Consider the following 23,749-nt stretch of genomic DNA (forward strand, 5'->3'; position numbering starts at 1 on the left):
CGCTTCCACTGCTGACTGTACTTTTGTATGGACAAACACATACAGTAGAAGAGATCTGGTGTGGGGGGGGGGGGGGGGGGGGGGGGGGATCTGGTGTGGGGAGGAGATCTGGTGTAGGGGGGAGATCTGGTGTGGGGAGGAGACTGAGGGGGAGATCTGGTGTAGGGGGGAGATCTGGTGTGGGGAGGAGACTGAGGGGGAGATCTGGTGTGAGGGGGGGAGACTGAGGGGGAGATCTGGTGTAGGGGGGAGATCTGGTGTGGGGAGGAGACTGAGGGGGAGATCTGGTGTAGGGGGGAGATCTGGTGTGGGGGGGAGACTGAGGGGGAGATCTGGTGTGGGGGGGAGACTGAGGGGGAGATCTGGTGTAGGGGGGAGACTGAGGGGGAGATCTGGTGTAGGGGGGAGACTGAGGGGGAGATCTGGTGTAGGGGGGAGATCTGGTGTAGGGGGGAGACCTCAGCAGACCTGCAGTGATAAGGACGGCTGTGTCTCTCATTCCCATCCAGTTTAATGTCTACAAGATGTTTGTTGATCTACAGGATATTTTAAACATTTCAACACACAAATCCCTCCTGTACGCCAACTGAGCCATTCTGCTCCCCTCACGGTTTACACTTGTACATCAAATATATGTTAAAATGAACAGGAAAACCCTACAAGCAAACACGCAAGTAAATTAAAGAATGCCCCACACAGCTGAGCTCAAAGTTCTCATCGAGCTGCAGGCTAAATCAACAGAAAACAACCACAGCAGTCCAGCTTAGTATAATGTCTTCTAGAAAGTGTCACGTCCCCCCATCTCCCCACCGTCCGTAAGCCCAGCCTGCACGCGGCATCTTGGGCTCTGCACCAAACTCCAGCCCCAGGCCTTGCCATCGGGCCCCGGGGGCCTGCGGGCCTCACTCGGCCGTCTGCCGGAGGATCCTCTTCTCCTCCTCCACGAAGTTCTTGTCGGAGGTGGCCTGGCCCAGATCCCTCTTCCTCTTCTCCTTCTGCTGGAACGTCTCCACGCGACGCTTCTTCGCCGACTTGGGATTGTCCGGCTGCTCCTCTTCCTCATCTGCAAGCAGGAGAAGGGACACACCCATCAGGCCTGGTCACGCGGGTCACGTCGCCCACACGTCGCCCGCACTCACCGCCCCGCCTGTCTGCCACTCTAACATGCTCAGAGGACGTCGGTGGCCTTGAGCAACACGGAGGTTTGTTTTTAGACCAGAGAGAACGCTGTAGGCTAAACTGAAGTCCTGTGTTTAATCTGTATATTGTGTATTGCATGTATATTACCTGTACTGCTTGAATCAGCTGGACAACAGCCAGACACAAACTCCATGTCTGGGTCATCGTACGTGACCAGTAAATTTGATGGCAGTAAACTGTAGCCTCCTGAGTCTCCCTCATAACACCAATCATTACATCTTCACAAAGGGGACAAGCTCAAGGTCTCAAGGTCTTTGCTACAGGAATTACACACCATTTCATCATCAAAAGTAAAAAGAAACAACAGAGAGAGGGACAAAAACAACGTATTATAGATAGATTGATAGATAGTAGGGGTGGGAATCGTTTACTATCTCATGATTCGTTTCGATTCCGATTTTGGGGGCCACGATTCGATTCAAAATCGATTTTCGATTCAAAACGATTTTACCAAAATTCTTTAGCTTCATTTTGCGAGCTGTCAGGGCTGGCTCGGATGCAGTTCCCCCAGCCGTCGCTAGGGGCACCAGAGTCAGTCCCAGACTACGTTCTCAGCCAGGTCCCTGCTTCCTCTGTGGTTGCTTCTCGTTTAATGGTGTGTCGCCACCTCTCTCTGTTATGCTTTCTCTTTACTTATTCGAGTATCTATCTCCTGCGTCGCTTCCTGACCCATCTCAAGTTTTCCCAATCCTACATTTCGTCCTATCCGTTTTGCCTTTATTTTTGGGAAGGGTTTTATTTTTCCAGTTACTTCTGATGGCGTTTCGTTTTCGCGTTGCATATATCTGCGCTGTTTTTTAGTTACTGTTGTTATTTTGCTTCTTTCTCCCGTCTCTCTGCGGTTGAGTGTTATTTACCACACGTTGTATTTTCTATTTACTCCGTGCCCTCACGGTTTTTGTTTCTATTCTTTTGCGCGTTAAGTCTTCCGCGTAGTTTTGTTTGTTCGTTCTGGGTCGCTGTGCACGTTTCCCTCTCGCTAACACATTTGACAAGTGTCAAACGTCTTGCTCTTGCGAGCCGGCACTTGGGTCCACCATATTATTTCACGCGTTGTGTACGTTCCCGTGCTCACCGTGTTACACAAGCCTTGCACACGAGCTACATTGTGTCAAGTTCGATCTTCCCCGGCATTCGGTAAAAACCAAAATGAACCCATATTTTTGCCTTAAACGAAGACTGGGCAGGTTGAACATCTCTTTCCTCCATTTGTTTTGAAACTTTTCCACACATGAGTGTGTCCCAGAATCTGCTGCGTAAATTCTCGTGTAATTTTGTAATTACGTAACGCGAGACTTCACCACGACTTAGAATCGATTTTGGGACATTTAAAATCGATTCTGAATCGTAGTAAATGAGAATCGATTTTTGATATATGAATCGATTTTTTGGCACACCTCTAACAGATGGATGGATGGATGGATGGATGGATGGGTAGCTGTGGGTGTGGTGGTTCTGTTACCAGATTTGGGCTGCTCCTCCTCAGGCAGGAAGTGGGTGTGGCCTCCACGTGGTTGTGGCGCATCCTCTCCGTTGTCCTCGTACACGTTGGACCACTTTATGGCCATGTCCATGCCGGGGGGCGGGCCTTTCTTCTCCTCCACCCCATAGCTCTGAGGGGGCGGGACTGCATTGTTCTTCCATGGCTTGAACTCCTTGGCAGGCTGATTGACATATCATCAGACAACCAATCAGAAAAGGCAAAGTGAAACGCCGTGCAGTTTTTGAGGTGGACAGTGTTTTGTGCACCTCCTTACCATTCACTAAACACGCTGTCCTAAATACACACAGACACCCGAACCTGATGTAACGTGGGGACACGCTGTCCAAAATACACACAGACACCCGAACCTGATGTAACGTGGGGACACGCTGTCCTATATACACACAGACACCCGAACCTGATGTAACGTGGGGACACGCTGTCCTAAATACACACAGACACCCGAACCTGACGTAACGTGGGGACACGCTGTCCTAAATACACACAGACACCCGAACCTGATGTAACGTGGGGACACGCTGTCCTAAATACACACAGACACCCGAACCTGATGTAACGTGGGGACACGCTGTCCTAAATACACACAGACACCCGAACCTGATGTAATGTGGGGACACACTGTCCTAAATACACACAGACACCCGAACCTGACGTAACGTGGGGACACACTGTCCTAAATACACACAGACACCCGAACCTGACGTAACGTGGGGACACACTGTCCTAAATACACACACACACCCGAACCTGACGTAACGTGGGGACACGCTGTCCTAAATACACACACACACACCCGAACCTGACGTAACGTGGGGACACGCTGTCCTAAATACACACAGACACCGTAACGTGGGGACACACTGTCCTAAATACACACAGACACCCGAACCTGACGTAACGTGGGGACACACTGTCCTAAATACACACACCCGAACCTGACGTAACGTGGGGACACACTGTCCTAAATACACACACCCGAACCTGACGTAACGTGGGGACACACTGTCCTAAATACACACACCCGAACCTGACGTAACGTGGGGACACGCTGTCCTAAATACACACAGACACCCGAACCTGACGTAACGTGGGGACACGCTGTCCTAAATACACACAGACACCCGAACCTGACGTAACGTGGGGACACGCTGTCCTAAATACACACAGACACCCGAACCTGACGTAACGTGGGGACACGCTGTCCTAAATCCCCACAGACACCCGAACCTGACGTAACGTGGGGACACGCTGTCCTAAATACACACAGACACCCGAACCTGACATAATGTGGGGACACGCTGTCCTAAATACACACACACACCCGAAACTGACGTAACGTGGGGACACACTGTCCTAAATACACACAGACACCCGAACCTGACGTAACGTGGGGACACACTGTCCTAAATACACACACACACCCGAACCTGACGTAACGTGGGGACACGCTGTCCTAAATACACACACACACACACACACACACACCCGAACCTGACGTAACGTGGGGACACGCTGTCCTAAATACACACAGACACCGTAACGTGGGGACACACTGTCCTAAATACACACAGACACCCGAACCTGACGTAACGTGGGGACACACTGTCCTAAATACACACACCCGAACCTGACGTAACGTGGGGACACACTGTCCTAAATACACACACCCGAACCTGACGTAACGTGGGGACACACTGTCCTAAATACACACACCCGAACCTGACGTAACGTGGGGACACGCTGTCCTAAATACACACAGACACCCGAACCTGATGTAACGTGGGGACACGCTGTCCTAAATACACACAGACACCCGAACCTGATGTAATGTGGGGACACACTGTCCTAAATACACACAGACACCCGAACCTGACGTAACGTGGGGACACACTGTCCTAAATACACACAGACACCCGAACCTGACGTAACGTGGGGACACACTGTCCTAAATACACACACACACCCGAACCTGACGTAACGTGGGGACACGCTGTCCTAAATACACACACACACACACCCGAACCTGACGTAACGTGGGGACACGCTGTCCTAAATACACACAGACACCGTAACGTGGGGACACACTGTCCTAAATACACACAGACACCCGAACCTGACGTAACGTGGGGACACACTGTCCTAAATACACACACCCGAACCTGACGTAACGTGGGGACACACTGTCCTAAATACACACACCCGAACCTGACGTAACGTGGGGACACACTGTCCTAAATACACACACCCGAACCTGACGTAACGTGGGGACACGCTGTCCTAAATACACACAGACACCCGAACCTGACGTAACGTGGGGACACGCTGTCCTAAATACACACAGACACCCGAACCTGACGTAACGTGGGGACACGCTGTCCTAAATACACACAGACACCCGAACCTGACGTAACGTGGGGACACGCTGTCCTAAATCCCCACAGACACCCGAACCTGACGTAACGTGGGGACACGCTGTCCTAAATACACACAGACACCCGAACCTGACATAACGTGGGGACACGCTGTCCTAAATACACACACACACCCGAAACTGACGTAACGTGGGGACACACTGTCCTAAATACACACGGACACCCGAACCTGATGTAACGTGGGGACACACTGTACTAAATACACACACACACCCGAACCTGACGTAACGTGGGGACACACTGTCCTAAATACACACAGACACCCGAACCTGATGTAACGTGGGGACACACTGTCCTAAATACACACACACACCCGAACCTGACGTAACGTGGGGACACACTGTCCTAAATACACACAGACACCCGAACCTGATGTAACGTGGGGACACACTGTCCTAAATACACACAGACACCCGAACCTGACGTAACGTGGGGACACGCTGTCCTAAATACACACACACACACCCGAACCTGACGTCTCTGGCCAGGCCAAGTGCGCAATGCGCTCAGGGGCACCAACAGCAGCGGGACTGAGACCCTGAAGGTCTGGACGTGTCCCACGATCTCCGAACATCACCGAACATCTCCCTTTCACCTCCACTTTACCTCTTCGGGCGCCTTCACGATGCGGCTTTCCCAGTCGATCTGCTTGTTTAGGGGGTTGTAGAGGAAGGCGGGTTTGGTGACGGATCGGAACAGGTCGTCGGGTCTCGGTAGCGGGGCCCCCCCGGCAGGGCGCCTGGTGCCCGGGGACGAGCGGCCGCTCCCCGCAGACGCGCTGGCGCCGTGGGGCAGTTCTCGGTCTGCATCGTCGGAGTCACTACTGCTGTCACTAAGGTCGTCGTAACCCATAAAAAAGTTCCGCGGTTCGGCCTTTTTATCGTCACTCATTGCAAAAAATCAAGAAGACAAAAAAACCCACTACGAAAATATTTTGTTATAAGCGACAACTTTAACGGCAACAATAAATAGACGCCATTTTGAGCAGGTCGCAGACTGATGACGACGGTGGCGCGTCGCGTCCAGCCAGACGGTCTAATGGTTTGATGTCGTTGCACTGGCTATGAATGTCCACTAGGTGGCAGGAAAACCCCGTAGAAACACTAGACTGAAACGCATTTGAAAAAGCTTTGAAAATTACTAGCGCAACTCCACAAACTATAACGTAATTATGTATTAATTTCATGATATTAAAGAGATAGCATGCCCAAAAACAAACACGTTATGTTGTCAATTTCGCTTTTATTGATTTATTTACGGATCAAAAAGTGGAATACAGTGAATACGCTTATGTGGACATAACCTACACCAATGACACACGTAGCAAAGCTAAACATCAGACAGCAAAGTGAAAGAACCTGAGTTTAGTCTCTATAGTAAGGGCTACATCACTGAATAAAAAGGGTTCACAGGCCCCTAAAACCACTGGCTGCGTTCAACGCTGCTCAGCTCTCAGAGCATTGCAGGTTCACAAACTTAATAGTTCATCATAAAACATTTATTTTCTTCTTTTACTCAGGAGGGTCTAAAACTACTCAGAGTAAATACTTTCACTCACAAACCCAATGGACAAAATCCAGGATTCATCTGAGAAGTACTAGAGCTGTGTGGATCTACTCAGCAGTGATAAATAAGATACAGGTTGGGTTTCACACCTAGTTCAGCATTACGACCCTCACAGCTGCAGCGCTGGCTAAAAATTAGTTTTTGTCTGTCGTGTCTTAATGGATGAATTACAGAAGAGTGAGAGGAAACGGGCCCAAGGCTAGCAGCCACGAGACAGATGACAGAGAGACGTAACGCCACCCTGTTGTCTCTTCGTCTACGGCGCAATGACACGTCGCTGACATCCACGTTACAAGTCACATGATTCCCGAAGCTATTCACCATCCCTCCATGTCTCCACAAGCCTCTATGGTATCACGCAGTCTCTCTCTGCCAAAGAGCAGCCTGTAAAATATAGCGCTCACGTCCCCGGTGATGTGGGCCGGCACCGCCATCGTGCTCCCCGCCTGCGTGACATCACCACCAGAAACAAGTCCCAACCGTGACCCCGAGAGGGAGAGCAAACATGTGTATGGCTTGAGAAGACACTCGTCCAGAAACACTCCTTCCATGTCTCATCAGGGAGGACAGAGACAGACAGAGAGAGGGAGAGAGGGAGACAGAGACACACAGAGAGAGAGAGAGAGAGAGAGAGAGAGAGAGAGAGAGAGAGAGAGGGAAAGGAGTCATAGAGTAGGAATATCAAGGCACTGCGTCTCTGTTCCAAAACACCTGCTGTGAAACGAGGAGCTCGGTGAGCGTCTGGGTTGGAGGAGCCTGTGAAGAACATTGTTCTCTCTGGCTCTCCGAAGCCTGCACACTCTCCAACAGCACTGGCCCGTCGACACGGCCAGGCGCGCCAGTGGAACACCACAGACAGCACAGGTTCAGTGCCAGACACACGATTTCTGTATTCATCAAAACAAATTAAAGGTTCACAGTTCACATGGAGGAACACGGTTTCTGACTTTTCACTAACAGATCCACTAATCTTCCCTGGCAGGAGCTGATTAAGGGTTTGTGGCCCAAGCGTCTTGCTTTGTATGAGGTGACGCGTTTCACTAATGGCAGCTACACTGCAGATGTAGCAGAAGACCTGAGGCTGGTGTTCCTACACAGAGAGCTTAGACAAGGACGCTGGCAGCGTAAAAGCCATATCAGCGTAAACATGCAGCTTTGAGGTTACGAGGTACCATGAGGGCACCTGCACGTTGGTCAGCAGCGATGGGGGAGGCCCAATCACCTTCTTAACGAACCAATCACCTTCTTAACGAACCAATCACCTTCTGCATCTGAGACTCTAGACTCGTACGAGGTCATAGATGGTCATCTAGTATGAACGTGGCCACATACGAGCTCACAAAACATACAACCTGTCCCCCATCAACATTAGGTGCCTAACACAGACACACACCTAGGTCGGCTCAAACAGTAAGACATCAGTCCATGTTGGTCAGAGGTGTGTCAGGTTGGGGTTCGATCAATTAAACCCTGAGAGAGCGCAAAACTCCAGAGGGAGTTTAACTACAGCAGAGCAGCACAGGGACTCAGCACTCATGAAATAATTGCAACTGATCAGAAATTCATTTATTCATTCACGCATTAGAAAGGTGTAACATTTAAATCAGTAATTTCCTAATGATTAATAAAAAAAAAAATCAATGAACAAGCCCCTGAAAATTAAAGTACAGACACACAGAAAACCAGATTATTACGGAGCATGACTGACTGGGCTGTCAGAGTGGCACTGGGACGGTTCTAGTTCACTTGATTTGAATGGCTATGTAAGTCTCCACTGACTCCATTGCTAAAAAAACAACCAATCAAAAAGCACAGCAAACATGGCGTTCTCTGTGCAGAGACAGGGTCTTCCAATGGCTGTGTCAGAAGATTGTAAACATTGATCAGGAGTCTGGGCACAAGTAACACACACACACACACACACACACACACACACACAGAGTGGACGGCATAGAGAGGTCGGGTCCCAATCTTACCTTCACTCACTTCCTCTGGGCACTCCCACCTGGGACAAACTACACTTTAAACATTTTGAGAAATCAACACAGCTGTTTTTGAGTACTTGGGATGTTCCTAATTGAATCATCAACAGAATGAAGCTTCCCACTCCCACCACGCACCTCAAATCACTGAAGAGAGATAATCACACTAGTACACACTTAAGAAATGATTGAGCAGCCCTTCATTTAGACTTTTACCAAGCTGAAGTGGTTAGGGGAAGTGAGTGAACTTTGTAGAATTGGGACCCGGCCCTCTTTATTTCAGTGCCACCTGACGTCCCCTCATCATCATCCAGGGCAGGAGGAAAGGGAAGGGAGCTCCTGGCGGGGATTGGGGCGTGGCCGTAGTGCACACTCAGTAGGGTCCCTCAGACCTTGGCCTGCTTGTTGAACAGGACTGAGAGGCACGTGAGGGATCCGTCCACCTTGGCACACTCCTTGTTGGAGACAGGGATGAGCACGTAGTCCTTCAGCTTCTCAAACACCTGCAGGGTGGGAAACAAAAACAGACATCACCACCTACTACCTGAACATCATGTGTGGATGACCTGAACATCATGTGTGGACGACCTGAACATCATGTGTGGACGACCTGAACATCATGTGTGGATGACCTTAACATCCATGTGTAGACAACCTGAACATCATGTGGATGACCTGAACATCATGTGTGGACGACCTGAACATCATGTGTGGACGACCTGAACATCATGTGTGGACGACCTGAACATCATGTGGATGATCTGAACATCCATGTGTGGACGACCTGAACATCCATGTGTGTTCGACCTGAACATCCATGTGTGTTCGACCTGAACATCCATGTGTGGACGACCTGAACATCATGTGTGGATGACCTGAACATCCATGTGTGGACGACCTGAACATCATGTGTGGACGACCTGAACATCATGTGTAGACGACCTGAACATCCATGTGTGGACGACCTGAACATCATGTGTGGATGACCTGAACATCCATGTGTGGACGACCTGAACATCATGTGTGGACGACCTGAACATCATGTGTGGATGACCTGAACATCCATGTGTAGACGACCTGAACATCATGTGTAGACGACCTGAACATCATGTGCGGACGACCTGAACATCATGTGTGGACGACCTGAACATCATGTGCGGACGACCTGAACATCATGTGCGGACGACCTGAACATCATGTGCGGACGACCTGAACATCATGTGTGGACGACCTGAACATCATGTGTGGACGACCTGAACATCATGTGGATGACCTGAACATCATGTGGATGACCTGAACATCATGTGTAGACGACCTGAACATCCATGTGTAGATGACTCCACCCTGCTCCTGAACATCTGCTAGCCTGCTGAAGCTAGTCTCCTGCTAGACCTGGTGCTCCCCCTAGGAGGGATTCTCCATCTTCCTTCTGGCTGTTTGACATGTCGTATGTCAAGAATCGAGGCATCATGGTTTTTACCATCAGGGATTTATCAGTATTGATAATGTCCTGGATGACAGATGTTTTACATAATCACATTTGCATAAAAAAAATGTATAACCCATTGATGGGATAATTATCATAATTACTTTATATCCTAAGGTGAGTTAAAACAGACAGAAAGTAAAATGAAAACTCACACATACAACCCTTTCAGATTAAGAAATAACAAGCCAAGGATATGAGGTCAGAAATATCACGTGTGGTTGAGTCATGGTAATAAACTCTGATTGTTAAGGTTAATTGAATGAATACTTGTTGAGGAACATTTCATCAGGGGCTGTTTAACCGAGATGAACAATTAAAGGCGATTTGCCGCCTTCCTGGTGCGGTTGCTACTCCCAGAGTCTTGTTTAAGAAACACAAAGAACTAAAGAATGAGAGAGATGGTGAGAGAAATATTACGCCATCAAAAAACCCTTTAAAGGGATGTGTCATTCCGTGGAGGTCTTCCAAGAATCAACCACTGTTTTCCTACGAGCTCTCCAACAAAGACTACATAACACCCCCATCCCTCCCAGAATGGCAGATTCATAACCGGCACATAAGTTGTTGATAATAAATAAATAAACAAACAAACAACAAAACAAACTTTTCTGAGAAAACCCCAGACCCAAAGTCCTGCTTCAGTCTCTTGAGCCTTTTCTCTGACATAGAACCAAATTAGCACAAAAGACAGCGGATGATTGGCTGAAGCTCAGCGGAGGGGCGGAGTGAGGGGCCAGGGGCCCCTGCAGCCCTAAATCATCCAGGTTTATACCGCTACTCTGGGAAGCAACTGCTGGCCTTCCTAATCCCCTACGTGTTGTCAGACAACAGTGCCCCCTATCTACACAGAGTCTGCTCCACTGAGTGGCCCCACACTTCTGTTCAGTCAGTGAAAGGGTGAGGGGGAGGGGTATGGTGATGTAATGGATCTCAGCTATAAAAAGTGGCTACTGCTGTTTTTGGATGAGAGTGTTTCGTGTTAAGTAAGAGAGAGAGAGAGAGAGAGAGAGAGAGAGAGAGAGAGAGAGAGAGAGAGAGAGAGAGAGAGAGAGAGAGAAAGTGAGGAATTTTAAAGTAGCTTGAGGCTCTTCACTGTGTAGACATCACAGTGGCTCATAGCAACATTAATATTTAAACCCAACATTGACTCTGTACACCGTAACACAACAGAACACTGACTCTGTACACCGTAACATAACAACAGAACACTGACTCTGTACACCATAACACAACAGAACACTGACTGTACACCATAACAGAACACTGACTCTGTACACCATAACACAACAGAACACTGACTCTGTACACCGTAACACAACAGAACACTGACTCTGTACACCGTAACATAACAACAGAACACTGACTCTGTACACCATAACACAACAGAACACTGACTCTGTACACCGTAACATAACAGAACACTGACTCTGTACCCCGTAACATAACAGAACACTGACTCTGTACACCGTAACACAACAGAACACTGACTCTGTACCCCATAACACAACAGAACACTGACTCTGTACATCGTAACACAACAGAACACTGACTCTGTACACCATAACACAACAGAACACTGACTCTGTACACCATAACACAACAGAACAATGACTCTGTACACAGTAACATAACAGAACACTGACTCTGTACACCGTAACATAACAGAACACTGACTCTGTACACCGTAACATAACAGAACACTGACTCTGTACACCGTAACACAACAGAACACTGACTCTGTACACCGTTACATAACAGAACACTGACTCTGTACACCATAACACAACAGAACACTGACTCTGTCCACCGTAACATACCAACAGAACACTGACTCTGTGCACCGTAACATAACAACACAACACTGATTCTGTACACTGTAACACAACAGATCACCGACTCTGTACACTATAATACAACAGAACACTGACTCTGTACACTGTAACATAACAAAAGAACACTGACTCTGTACACCGTAACACAACAGAACACTGACTCTGTACCCTGTAACACAACAGACCACTGACTCTGTGCACCATAACAACAGAACACTGACTCTGTGCACCATAACAACAGAACACTGACTCTGTGCACCATAACAACAGACCACTGACTCTGTGCACCATAACAACAGACCACTGACTCTGTACACCGTAACACAACAGACCACTGACTCTGTACACCGTAACACAACAGACCACTGACTCTGTACACAGTAACATAAGAGAACACTGACTCTGTACACCGTAACATAACAGAACACTGACTCTGTACACCGTAACACAACAGAACACTGACTCTGTACACCGTAACATAACAGAACACTGACTCTGTACACCATAACACAACAGAACACTGACTCTGTCCACCGTAACATACCAACAGAACACTGACTCTGTGCACCGTAACATAACAACACAACACTGATTCTGTACACTGTAACACAACAGATCACCGACTCTGTACACTATAATACAACAGAACACTGACTCTGTACACTGTAACATAACAAAAGAACACTGACTCTGTACACCGTAACACAACAGAACACTGACTCTGTACCCTGTAACACAACAGACCACTGACTCTGTGCACCATAACAACAGAACACTGACTCTGTGCACCATAACAACAGACCACTGACTCTGTGCACCATAACAACAGACCACTGACTCTGTGCACCATAACAGACCACTGACTCTGTACACCGTAACACAACAGACCACTGACTCTGTACACCGTAACACAACAGACCACTGACTCTGTACACCGTAACACAACAGACCACTGACTCTGTACCCCGTAACATAACAACAGACCACTGACTCTGTACACCGTAACACAACAGAACACTGACTCTGTACACCGTAACACAACAGAACACTGACTCTGTACACCGTAACATACCAACAGAACACTGACTCTGTACACCATAACACAACAGAACACTGACTCTGTACACCGTAACATAACAGAACACTGACTCTGTACCCCGTAACATAACAGAACACTGACTCTGTACACCGTAACACAACAGAACACTGACTCTGTACCCCATAACACAACAGAACACTGACTCTGTACATCGTAACACAACAGAACACTGACTCTGTACACCATAACACAACAGAACACTGACTCTGTACACCATAACACAACAGAACAATGACTCTGTACACAGTAACATAACAGAACACTGACTCTGTACACCGTAACATAACAGAACACTGACTCTGTACACCGTAACATAACAGAACACTGACTCTGTACACCGTAACACAACAGAACACTGACTCTGTACACCGTAACATAACAGAACACTGACTCTGTACACCATAACACAACAGAACACTGACTCTGTCCACCGTAACATACCAACAGAACACTGACTCTGTGCACCGTAACATAACAACACAACACTGATTCTGTACACTGTAACACAACAGATCACCGACTCTGTACACTATAATACAACAGAACACTGACTCTGTACACTGTAACATAACAAAAGAACACTGACTCTGTACACCGTAACACAACAGAACACTGACTCTGTACCCTGTAACACAACAGACCACTGACTCTGTGCACCATAACAACAGAACACTGACTCTGTGCACCATAACAACAGAACACTGACTCTGTGCACCATAACAACAGACCACTGACTCTGTGCACCATAACAACAGACCACTGACTCTGTACACCGTAACACAACAGACCACTGACTCTGTACACCGTAACACAACAGACCACTGACTCTGTACACCGTAACACAACAGACCACTGACTCTGTACCCCGTAACATAACAACAGACCACTGACTCTGTACACCGTAACACAACAGAACACTGACTCTGTACCCCGTAACACAACAGAACACTGACTCTGTACACCATAACACAACAGAACACTGACTCTGTACACCGTAACATAAACAGAACACTGACTCTGTACCCCGTAACATAACAACAGAACACTGACTCTGTACACCGTAACACAACAGAACACTGACTCTGTACACCGTAACACAACAGATCACTGACTCTGTACACCGTAACACAACAGAACACTGACTCTGTACACCGTAACATAACAACAAAACACTGACTCTGTACACCGTAACATAACAACAAAACACTGACTCTGTACACCGTAACATAACAACAAAACACTGACTCTGTACACCGTAACATAACAGCAGAACACTGACTCTGTACCCCGTAACATAACAGAACACTGACTCTGTACCCCGTAACATAACAGAACACTGACTCTGTACACCGTAACACAACAGATCACTGACTATGTGCACCTTAACAGAACACTGACTCCGTAGACCGTAACACAACAGACCACTGACTCTGTACACCATAACACAACAGAACACTGGCTCTGTACACTGTAACACAACAACAGAACACTGATTCTGTACACCGTAACACAACAGAACACTGACTCTGTACACCGTAACACAACAGAACACTGACTCTGTACACCGTAACATAACAACAGAACACTGACTCTGTACACCGTAACAGCAGAACACTGACTCTGTACCCCGTAACATAACAGAACACTGACTCTGTACACCGTAACACAACAGATCACTGACTCTGTGCACCATAACAGAACACTGACTCCGTACACCGTAACACAACAGACCACTGACTCTGTACACCGTAACACAACAGAACACTGGCTCTGTACACCGTAACACAACAGAACACTGGCTCTGTACACCGTAACACAACAACAGAACACTGACTATGTACACCGTAACATAACAACAGAACACTGACTCTGTACACCGTAACACAACAGAACACTGACTCTGTACACCGTAACATAACAACAGAACACTGACTCTGTACACCATAACATAACAGAACACTGACTCTGTACACCATAACATAACAGATCACTGACTGTGCACCGTAACACAACAACAGAACACTGACTCTGTACACCATAATATAACAACAGAACACTGACTCTGTACACCATAATATAACAACAGAACACTGACTCTGTACACCGTAACATAACAGAACATTGACTCTGTATACTGTAACCCAGAAGCAGGTCCCAACTGAGAAACAGAACTGCTTTATCAGCTTTGAGCGGCCCTTGGTGAAGACACCAAGTGACATGGAGTCTTTAAAGCTCCACCCACCCCTCACAACTCCCCCCCACCCCTCACAACCCCCCCCCACCCCTCACAACTCACCCCCACACCCCTCACAACTCACCCCCCCACCCCTCACAACCCCCCCACACCCCTCACAACCACCACCCCCACCCCTCACAACCCCCCCACCCCTCACAACTCCCCCCCCACCCTTCACAACCCCCCCACCCCTCACAACTCCCCCCCACCCCTCACAACCACCCCACCCCTCACAACCCCCCCACCCCTCACAACCCCCCCACCCCTCACAACCACCACCACCCCTCACAACTCCCCCCCCACCCTTCACAACCCCCCCACCCCTCACAACTCCCCCCCACCCCTCACAACCACCCCACCCCTCACAACCCCCCCACCCCTCACAACTCCCCCCCCACCCTTCACAACCCCCCCACCCCTCACAACTCCCCCCCACCCCTCACAACCACCCCACCCCTCACAACCCCCCCACCCCTCACAACCCCCCCACCCCTCACAACCACCCCACCCCTCACAACTCACCCCCACCCCTCACAACCCCCCGACCCCTCACAACTCCCCCCACCCCTCACAACTCCCCCCCACCCCTCACAACTCACCCCCACCCCTCACAACCCCCCCACCCCTCACAACCCCCCCCCCCTCACAACCCCCCCCCACCCCTCACAACTCCCCCCCACCCCTCACAACTCCCCCCCCACCCCTCACAACTCCCCCCACCCCTCACAACTCACCCCCACCCCTCACAACCCCCCCAACCCCTCACAACTCACCCCCACCCCTCACAACTCACCCCCACCCCTCACAACTCACCCCCACCCCTCACAACTCACCCCCACCCCTCACAACTCACCCCCACCCCTCACAACTCCCCCCCACCCCTCACAACTCCCCCCCACCCCTCACAACCCCCCCCACCCCTCACAACTCCCCCCCACCCCTCACAACCCCCCCCACCCCTCACAACCCCCCCCACCCCTCACAACCCCCCCCCCCACCCCTCACAACTCCCCCCCACCCCTCACAACCACCACCCCCACCCCTCACAACTCCCCCCACCCCTCACAACTCCCCCCACCCCTCACAACTCCCCCCCACCCCTCACAACTCCCCCCCACCCCTCACAACTACCCCTCACAACTCCCCCCCACCCCTCACAACTCCCCCCACCCCTCACAACCCCCCCCCCACCCCTCACAACTCACCCCCACCCCTCACAACCCCCCCCCACCCCTCACAACTCCCCCCCACCCCTCACAACCACCACCCCCACCCCTCACAACTACCCCTCACAACCCCCCCACCCCTCACAACTCCCCCCACCCCTCACAACCCCCCCCACCCCTCACAACTCCCCTCACCACTTTGGCATTTATCTGTGTCTGTGTGTATGACACGTGCCCACACACCACACCACAGAGGCAACCCCCAGGCTGAGCAGCTAGCGCACCAGTGTATGGTTGCAGCCTGACTGGGCACGTGTGTGTGTGTGTGTGTGTGTGTGTGTGTCTGGGTGTGTCTGGTGTGTGTGTGTGTGTGTGTGTGAGAGAGAGACCTTGGCGCTCTCGGGGAACTCCTCGGCCGTGGAGTGCAGCAGGACGTGGCCCTTCCCAGACACGTTCATGTAGATGCAGTTGGCAGCAGCATCATCAGGAAGAGTCAGCTTATCATACTTATGATCACTCATCTGCTGCATGGTCTGATAGAGAGGGAGAGAGAGAGAGAGGGAGAGAGGGAGAGGGAGAGGGAGAGAGGGAGAGGGAGAGAGGGAGAGAGAGAGAGAGAGAGAGGGAGAGAGGGAGAGAGAGAGAGAGAGAGAGGGAGAGAGAGGGTGAGAGAAAGGGATAGAGAAGGAGGGGGAGGGAGAGAGAGGGGGAAAGAAAAGGAGTGAGTGAGAGAAAAAGAGATCAAAGCATGCTGAAAGCTAAGAAAAAATCTATGTTAAAAAAAAGCCCTGTAACAACAAACAGTTGAGAGGAAGCAGATGACTTCACACAACTCTGATTACAAACTTCAAAACAAACCAATACAGGAAGCAGCAGGGCACACACACACACACACACACACACACACACACACACACACACACACACACACATACAACCATGATCTGGTCTTTATCTAAAGGAAAGGACAGGGTCAAGCAGACATTCTTTTGCCATTGATGTCATTTTGTATTTATGGAATCTGACGGCTGGTCAGAGGAGCAGGAGTGAGGAACCAAACGAGAACTCTGGATGAACAATGATCAGTACCTCCATTATTAATGACCACAACATCTGCAGACACCACAGCCAGCGTGAGTGAGTGTGTGTGTGTGTGTGTGTGTGTGTGTGTGTGTGTGTGTGAGAGAGAGAGAGGGAGACATAGAAAGACGTATAAACTGAAGTATTTTGGAACTGAAGTGGAATACTATTCGCCCTGTCTGTGTTATATAACGCACGCTGAATAGAAGTTCATATGGTTCAGGCGTGCCTGTTTCCACAGAGTATAGAGCACACACTTTACAGCACGGCTGGGAACAGGGTTACGTTCACATGAAAATACCAGTGTCCAGGGTCCTTCTGAGAGGACGTCTTCTCTGACAGGATAACAGTGTCTTCTGAGAGGACGTCCTCTCTGACGGGCAGCATTGTCTTCTGAGAGGACGACTTCTCTGACGGGCAACAGTGTCTTCAGAGAGGACGTCCTCTCTGACAGGATAAAAATGTCTTCTGAGAGGACAACCTCTCTGATGGGTAACAGTGTCTTCTGAGAGGACGTCCTCTCTGAAAGGATAAAAATGTCTTCTGAGAGGACGTTCTCTCTGATGGCTAACAGTGTCTTCTGAGAGGACGTACTCTCTGACAGGATAACAGAGTCTTCTGAGAGGATGTTCTCTCTGATGGGTAACAGTGTCTTCTGAGAGGACGTACTCTCTGACAGGATAACAGAGTCATCTGAGAGGATGTCCTCTCTGACGGGTAACAGTGTCTTCTGTCCCATCTGCTTCAACAGTATGTGAGAGACAGAGATGTGGACAGAATGATGAAGGACAGAGCGAGCCAAAAATGGGTGGGAAAACTGGCTGTGTGGGTGTGTGTGTGTGTGTGTGTGTGTGTGTGTGTGTGTGTGTGTGTATGTGTGTGTGCGCACGAGAGAGAGATGCTGTGCATCAGTGTATATGAGTCGATGTCTTGGCTGGATCTGTTCAACTCTGGTTTTATGTGTGTAAATATGTTACAGACTAACACACCACTAAAACACAGACTGAAGCAGTCAGGGGGCGGGGCTGTGGAGACTACACATCACTGAAGCAGTCAGGGGGCGGGGCTGTGGAGACTACACATCACTGAAGCAGTCAGGGGGCGGGGCTGTGGAGACTACACATCGCTGAAGCAGTCAGGGGGCGGGGCTGTGGACACTACTCATGACAAATGCTAACATTACAGGTCCGATAAGCTGCTGTTCATCAACACGTTTCTTTGTGGTGCTGTAGGAGAGTGAGTGTGATGTGTGTGGTCCCGGTCTGAAGGTATTTCAGAACGATGACCTCAGCACTGATGCTGGTGACGGGACTCTGGCCATTGGTCAGTCAGATTTGACCATTATGAGTAGAACTGCTGGAATCCCAACAGCTAAACATGGTATCATTCCTGACTACAGACTCACAGAACACTGAGAGATGTCAGCTGGAAATTACCAGCAGCCTGATGCCAGAGATGACAAGTCTCTAGGTATCTACCGAGGAGCTCTACACATTTACATCTTCCCATGTTTTCTTTAACACGTTTATCATGAACCACATTGTTGTTTTAATTCTGCGTCACAAATGACGGAGGTCACAAGAAAAGGTCACAAATCATACAATGAACAGTCCTGTAATGCACACACGGGGAACTTCTTAACTGAATCTGCAACATGTTCATGTAACTGATCACTCTGGAGACGGTAAAAAAGATAAAATGATAAAAATGATCTAAATAAAAATGATCATCCAGACGTAGTGTAGTGAGCTTCAATGAAGTACACTTGAATGGCAGCACCCTTTGTAGGGCACTGAGTGCATGTGTGTTATCCCAAACCACCATCATGTTATCTTATCCATTCACTCATCCCACCAACATCAGCCTGGTGCCTCATACAAGCCCACTGAGTCACTCTGGCCAATCAGAACAGCCTGCTCAAGCCAGCCAGCCAATCAGAACAGGCTGTTTGGACCAGTCAGAGTAATTTCACTACCTGCTGAGCTTATCACAGTGTTGAGCTTATTTTCAGTGTGGAAGTGGCTCTCTTTAGCTGTGTTAAACAGTTTGGTTTGTTGGATAGTGTGTGCATGGAGACTTGTGGTGGTTGGGTTTGCCCAATCTCCACCAACAGAGGGCGATATTGAGCTAGGGTGGCTGAGAGAACACACAGACCTGTGGATGAGGGACTGATGATAAAGTGTGTGTGTGTGTCATGTGACAAATTGTGAGGCTGAGGCACACACACACACATTGGTAGTAGAAGATATGATTGCATTTGTGTGTGTTAGTGTGTGTGTGAGTGTGTGTGTGTGTGTGTGTGTGTGTGTGCTGACACATAGGTCAATGATGTATTTTGCCGGTATCGGTTCTTTTTTAAAACTTGACTGAAAACATCTGAACCAGGGGGCTGAGAACCAGTTCTATCGTCTCATCGTCTCATCGTCTCGAGGGCCGAGCACATTTTGTCCAAGACCATATTCTTCATTTGCCTCTCTGAGACCACAAAGTTCATCGTCTCGCCAGAGGCTGGTGGGGGTGACGGAGGGGGCACTTCTCGTGCTCGGCTCCCGTAATCAACCCTGCAAATCAGGTGGGTGATGTGTAGCGCGGAGGTTCAAACCGAGCAGCATGAAGGCCTCTGCGGTCGGGCTGCGTCTCGCCTCCTGCCCCGGCACCAGCGAACGAGCCACAAACACAACACACACCATCCCTCCTCCGAAGGAAAACAGCTTCGGCAAGGCGCGGGGAGTTTCCATGACGACAGCCACTGTCAGAACCAGAATCCTGAATGTTTGTTTGTGCAACAGCAGCATCGCAAATCCCAGAGAAACCCAACGTTGCAACGGCGTATCCCGACTCCTGCCAAGAACGCACTGCAGAGAGTTTGTGCTACTAGTCCACTGGAACACAGGGTTAACCCTCTACACAGTTCGCTTCTTTGTGGGTTTGGCAATGACTGCAGAATTCTGGTTTTAGAATTTAACCATCAATTATCGTTAGAGACAACTAGATGGTATTCAAAGAATGAATCAAGTCAACCAGTGCAAGCTGTACGTTATTACTGAGAGCGGACAGCCGGATTACGGGGAAGCCGATGTTGTGGTTATGGATGAACTGGGATGCTCTTAACAGCCCGAACCTCTCTGAACGTGTGCTGGGACAAACGCTTGAAAACAAGACCTGGAACGAAGCGCTTGGACCGCCAGCTGTGTCTCGGGCCGGCCGGGGGGGCCGGTATGTGCTCGTCTTTTGTTGCTCGGGACCAGGGTACTCCTGGTGCGTGACCAATCTGGGCTCGAATGCCACGGCATCGTAAACGCAGGCCCCTCCCATTCTCTGGCCTTCAGCAGTGGGGTGGCCCCGTCCACGGCCCCCGGCCCAAGAGCGAGGCAGATGGCATTCCTGCGCCGTGTTCCCCTGACAACCGGCTGGAGCCACGCCTCTTCTACATAGCAACTCGACAGCAGTGGCAGGTGAACCCCGTTAGAGCATCAACATGTGGGCCAAGCTGAGCAACGAAGACACTTTATCAACACTTCACTCAACGCTTCACTCAACGCTTCATCAACGCTTCACTCAACGCTTCATCAACGCTTCACTCAACGCTACATAAACACTTCACTCAACGCTTCACTCAACGCTTCACTCAACGCTTCATCAACGCTTCATCAACGCTTCACTCAACGCTTCACTCAACGCTTCATCAACGCTTCATCAACGCTTCATCAACGCTTCACTCAACGCTTCATCAACGCTTCACTCAACGCTTCACTCAACGCTCAACACTTCATCAACGCTTCACTCAACGCTTCATCAACGCTTCACTCAACGCTTCATCAACGCTTCATCAACGCTTCATCAACGCTTCACTCAACGCTTCACTCAACGCTTCACTCAACGCTCAACACTTCATCAACGCTTCACTCAACGCTACATAAACGCTTCACTCAACGCTTCACTCAACGCTTCATCAACATTACATCAACGCTTCAACGCTTGACTCAACGCTTCAAAGCTTCAATCAACACATCAATGAACACATCAACGCTTCACCCAACGCTTCAAAAATCAACACTACAAAAAGCATTCAGCAATGTCCGCAGGGACCAATGAAATGTGTCTGTTTGTTCGTTATTTCTTTCTTTCACATACCTGACACACGACACCAGGGCTGAGTGCCAAGCCCTCGTGCGTGAAAGGTCATGACAAACTAGTGAGCACTAGTGCCCAGCCACATTTACACCACTTACACGACTCCCTCTTCCAGCGTGTCTGCTGCAACTCCACGATAAATAATCAAGTGGAATCAGACATTATGGCATCCGGGCTTTATGGCTTAAAATACTTAACCTTTAGCGCTTTTTGACTTGACCTTCAAGGTATTTTGGCTTAAGATACATTGCCTTTAAGACTTTCTGGCTTAAGATACTTTACCTTTAAGGCTCTCTGAGCTGATTCACTTGAGCCAATCGCAATGAGTCCTGGTCCAGCCATACCGCAGAAACCCTTCAAGTGCAGCCCATGTGCTACTGGCACAGTGGACACGGCATAGTCCTGCGGCAGAAAAATCACACGTACCTGTAAAACTCAGTCCTATTGGATGAAGCTTTATATTATAAATCAACATCCCATTGGGTAAGAACAGCTGGGCTGAGTGCTTGTTCTGACCTGCTCTCCACACACTACGCGTTGAACACCTGTCTACATGCACCGTTTCAAAACTGCTGTTACATTTTTTAAACTGACGGTTTAAAGGAGGGAATATTCACAGAAGAATGTACTTTACTTGAGCGCATGGAAAATGCCGAAGGAAAAAAGGAAAAACTTCAGTAAGCACGTCTGCGTGCCCTGAGGTACTCTCCTCCAATAAGCCAAAGAGCTTCCGGGAACATTACGCTAACGGTGGATAAACGGCACGGCGATAAGGAAGCCCAAAGCATTTCAAAGCTCCTCTTGGTTTCCTGCCCGTGTTCTGAATGTCATCCGAGTCGTTAGCGTATTAGGAGAGAACGGGCAGGCCCGGCTCTGAACTCTGCCTTTCAGTCAGAACTCAAAGCTGCTTGCCGGCCAGACGCTGGAGCTTCTGAACACACGCCCCACGTGATGACGGCCATCGGATGCAAGAGGTAGAGCAGAGGAACAGATATCACTTATTGGCTTATCATAGGGCAGACAATGGGCCTGGTTCTGTAGGAGAACAGCAGAGCGGGTCGCCGGTGCTGTGTGTAAAGCAACCACACAGTCCACTGGCCCAGTTCACGGTACCAGTTTCCAGAGGTGTATAATCCAGGTTCAGAAAGTAAAAGTCCTCACCAGGATTTTGCTCAAGCTTGCTAGATTTTCTAATTAGTGCAATCCAGGTAAAATTAGTGGAATCAACACAATCCAGGAAGCCTGAACAAAATCCTGGTGAGGGCTTTTACTTTCTGAACCTGGATTATACACCTCTGCCAGTTTCTCTGCAGTACTATTACACATCAGCTAGAACACTCACATATGAGTAAGGAGAAGAAACACTACCAACAAACGTTCTCTCTCAAAACAGATGCCTGAACCCATTTGCATAACCTTTCCAATACTTGTAAATAATCAGTGCAAACAATGACCCACGTGTCCATGAATGCCCACCTTAAAGGTGTCTGCCAGGATCTCTGCTCCCCTCTGATTGGTCCGCTTCGATAACCCCACAAAGAACTCTGTACCTAGGAGGAGACAGACACAGTTGCCAAGGAAACGCATCATAAGCCAAGAACTAAACCACGAACAGCGGAGATTGTACGATTATACACAGCGACTTTCACACTGGTGTATTTGGTTCATATAAACCATAGCTTTTACTTCTGTGCTGCTAAAGTTTGGACTGTTAATGTAATTTAAAAACACACACACACACACACACACACACACACACACACACACACACACACACACTATTAAGTGCTGTGGGGTGAAGTTGTAGTTCTGTATAATCAGTCACACTGTTCAAGTCAGGATATTGTTTGAGGTCACAGACGGCCTGCTTTCATTCCCACCATGATGTCATCCTGTCTGCAGGACACACCAAGGGGCTCTCACCCCTGAGCTCAGGTTACATGAGGATCAATCTTCCTGCGTTTGGCATCATGTCCATCGAGTCCAGAGCAGCTGGGGGACCCAGTCGAGGTCGCCAGCTCGGATCGAT

General features: G+C 49.2%; 2 protein-coding genes across 2 annotated transcripts in view; both read right to left on the bottom strand.

Annotated features, from left to right (window-relative positions):
• Positions 1 to 453: 453 nt before the first annotated feature.
• On the bottom strand, positions 454 to 6,140 carry LOC143506568 (UPF0690 protein C1orf52 homolog). The gene is made up of 3 exons (XM_076996366.1): positions 5,743 to 6,140; positions 2,663 to 2,864; positions 454 to 1,063 (listed from the first exon to the last, which is right to left on the bottom strand). The coding sequence occupies exons 1-3, from the start codon at positions 6,025 to 6,027 to the stop codon at positions 903 to 905; spliced, it is 648 nt and encodes a 215-aa protein (XP_076852481.1). The 5' UTR covers positions 6,028 to 6,140; the 3' UTR covers positions 454 to 902.
• A 221-nt stretch (positions 6,141 to 6,361) lies between these two features.
• Positions 6,362 to 23,749, bottom strand: part of LOC143506569 (N(G),N(G)-dimethylarginine dimethylaminohydrolase 1-like) — an 18,775-nt gene continuing 1,387 nt past the window's right edge. Inside the window, exons 2-5 of the mRNA XM_076996367.1 lie at positions 23,197 to 23,270; positions 22,003 to 22,122; positions 16,896 to 17,039; positions 6,362 to 9,187 (exon numbers count right to left, since the gene is read on the bottom strand). Of these exons, the coding sequence (XP_076852482.1) occupies positions 9,071 to 9,187; positions 16,896 to 17,039; positions 22,003 to 22,122; positions 23,197 to 23,270 (455 nt within the window). The 3' untranslated portion in view covers positions 6,362 to 9,070. The remainder of the gene's footprint in view (positions 9,188 to 16,895; positions 17,040 to 22,002; positions 22,123 to 23,196; positions 23,271 to 23,749) is intronic.

This window comes from Brachyhypopomus gauderio, unplaced genomic scaffold (genome assembly GCF_052324685.1).
Source record: "Brachyhypopomus gauderio isolate BG-103 unplaced genomic scaffold, BGAUD_0.2 sc483, whole genome shotgun sequence".
In the NCBI taxonomy this organism is placed as follows: domain Eukaryota; kingdom Metazoa; phylum Chordata; class Actinopteri; order Gymnotiformes; family Hypopomidae; genus Brachyhypopomus; species Brachyhypopomus gauderio.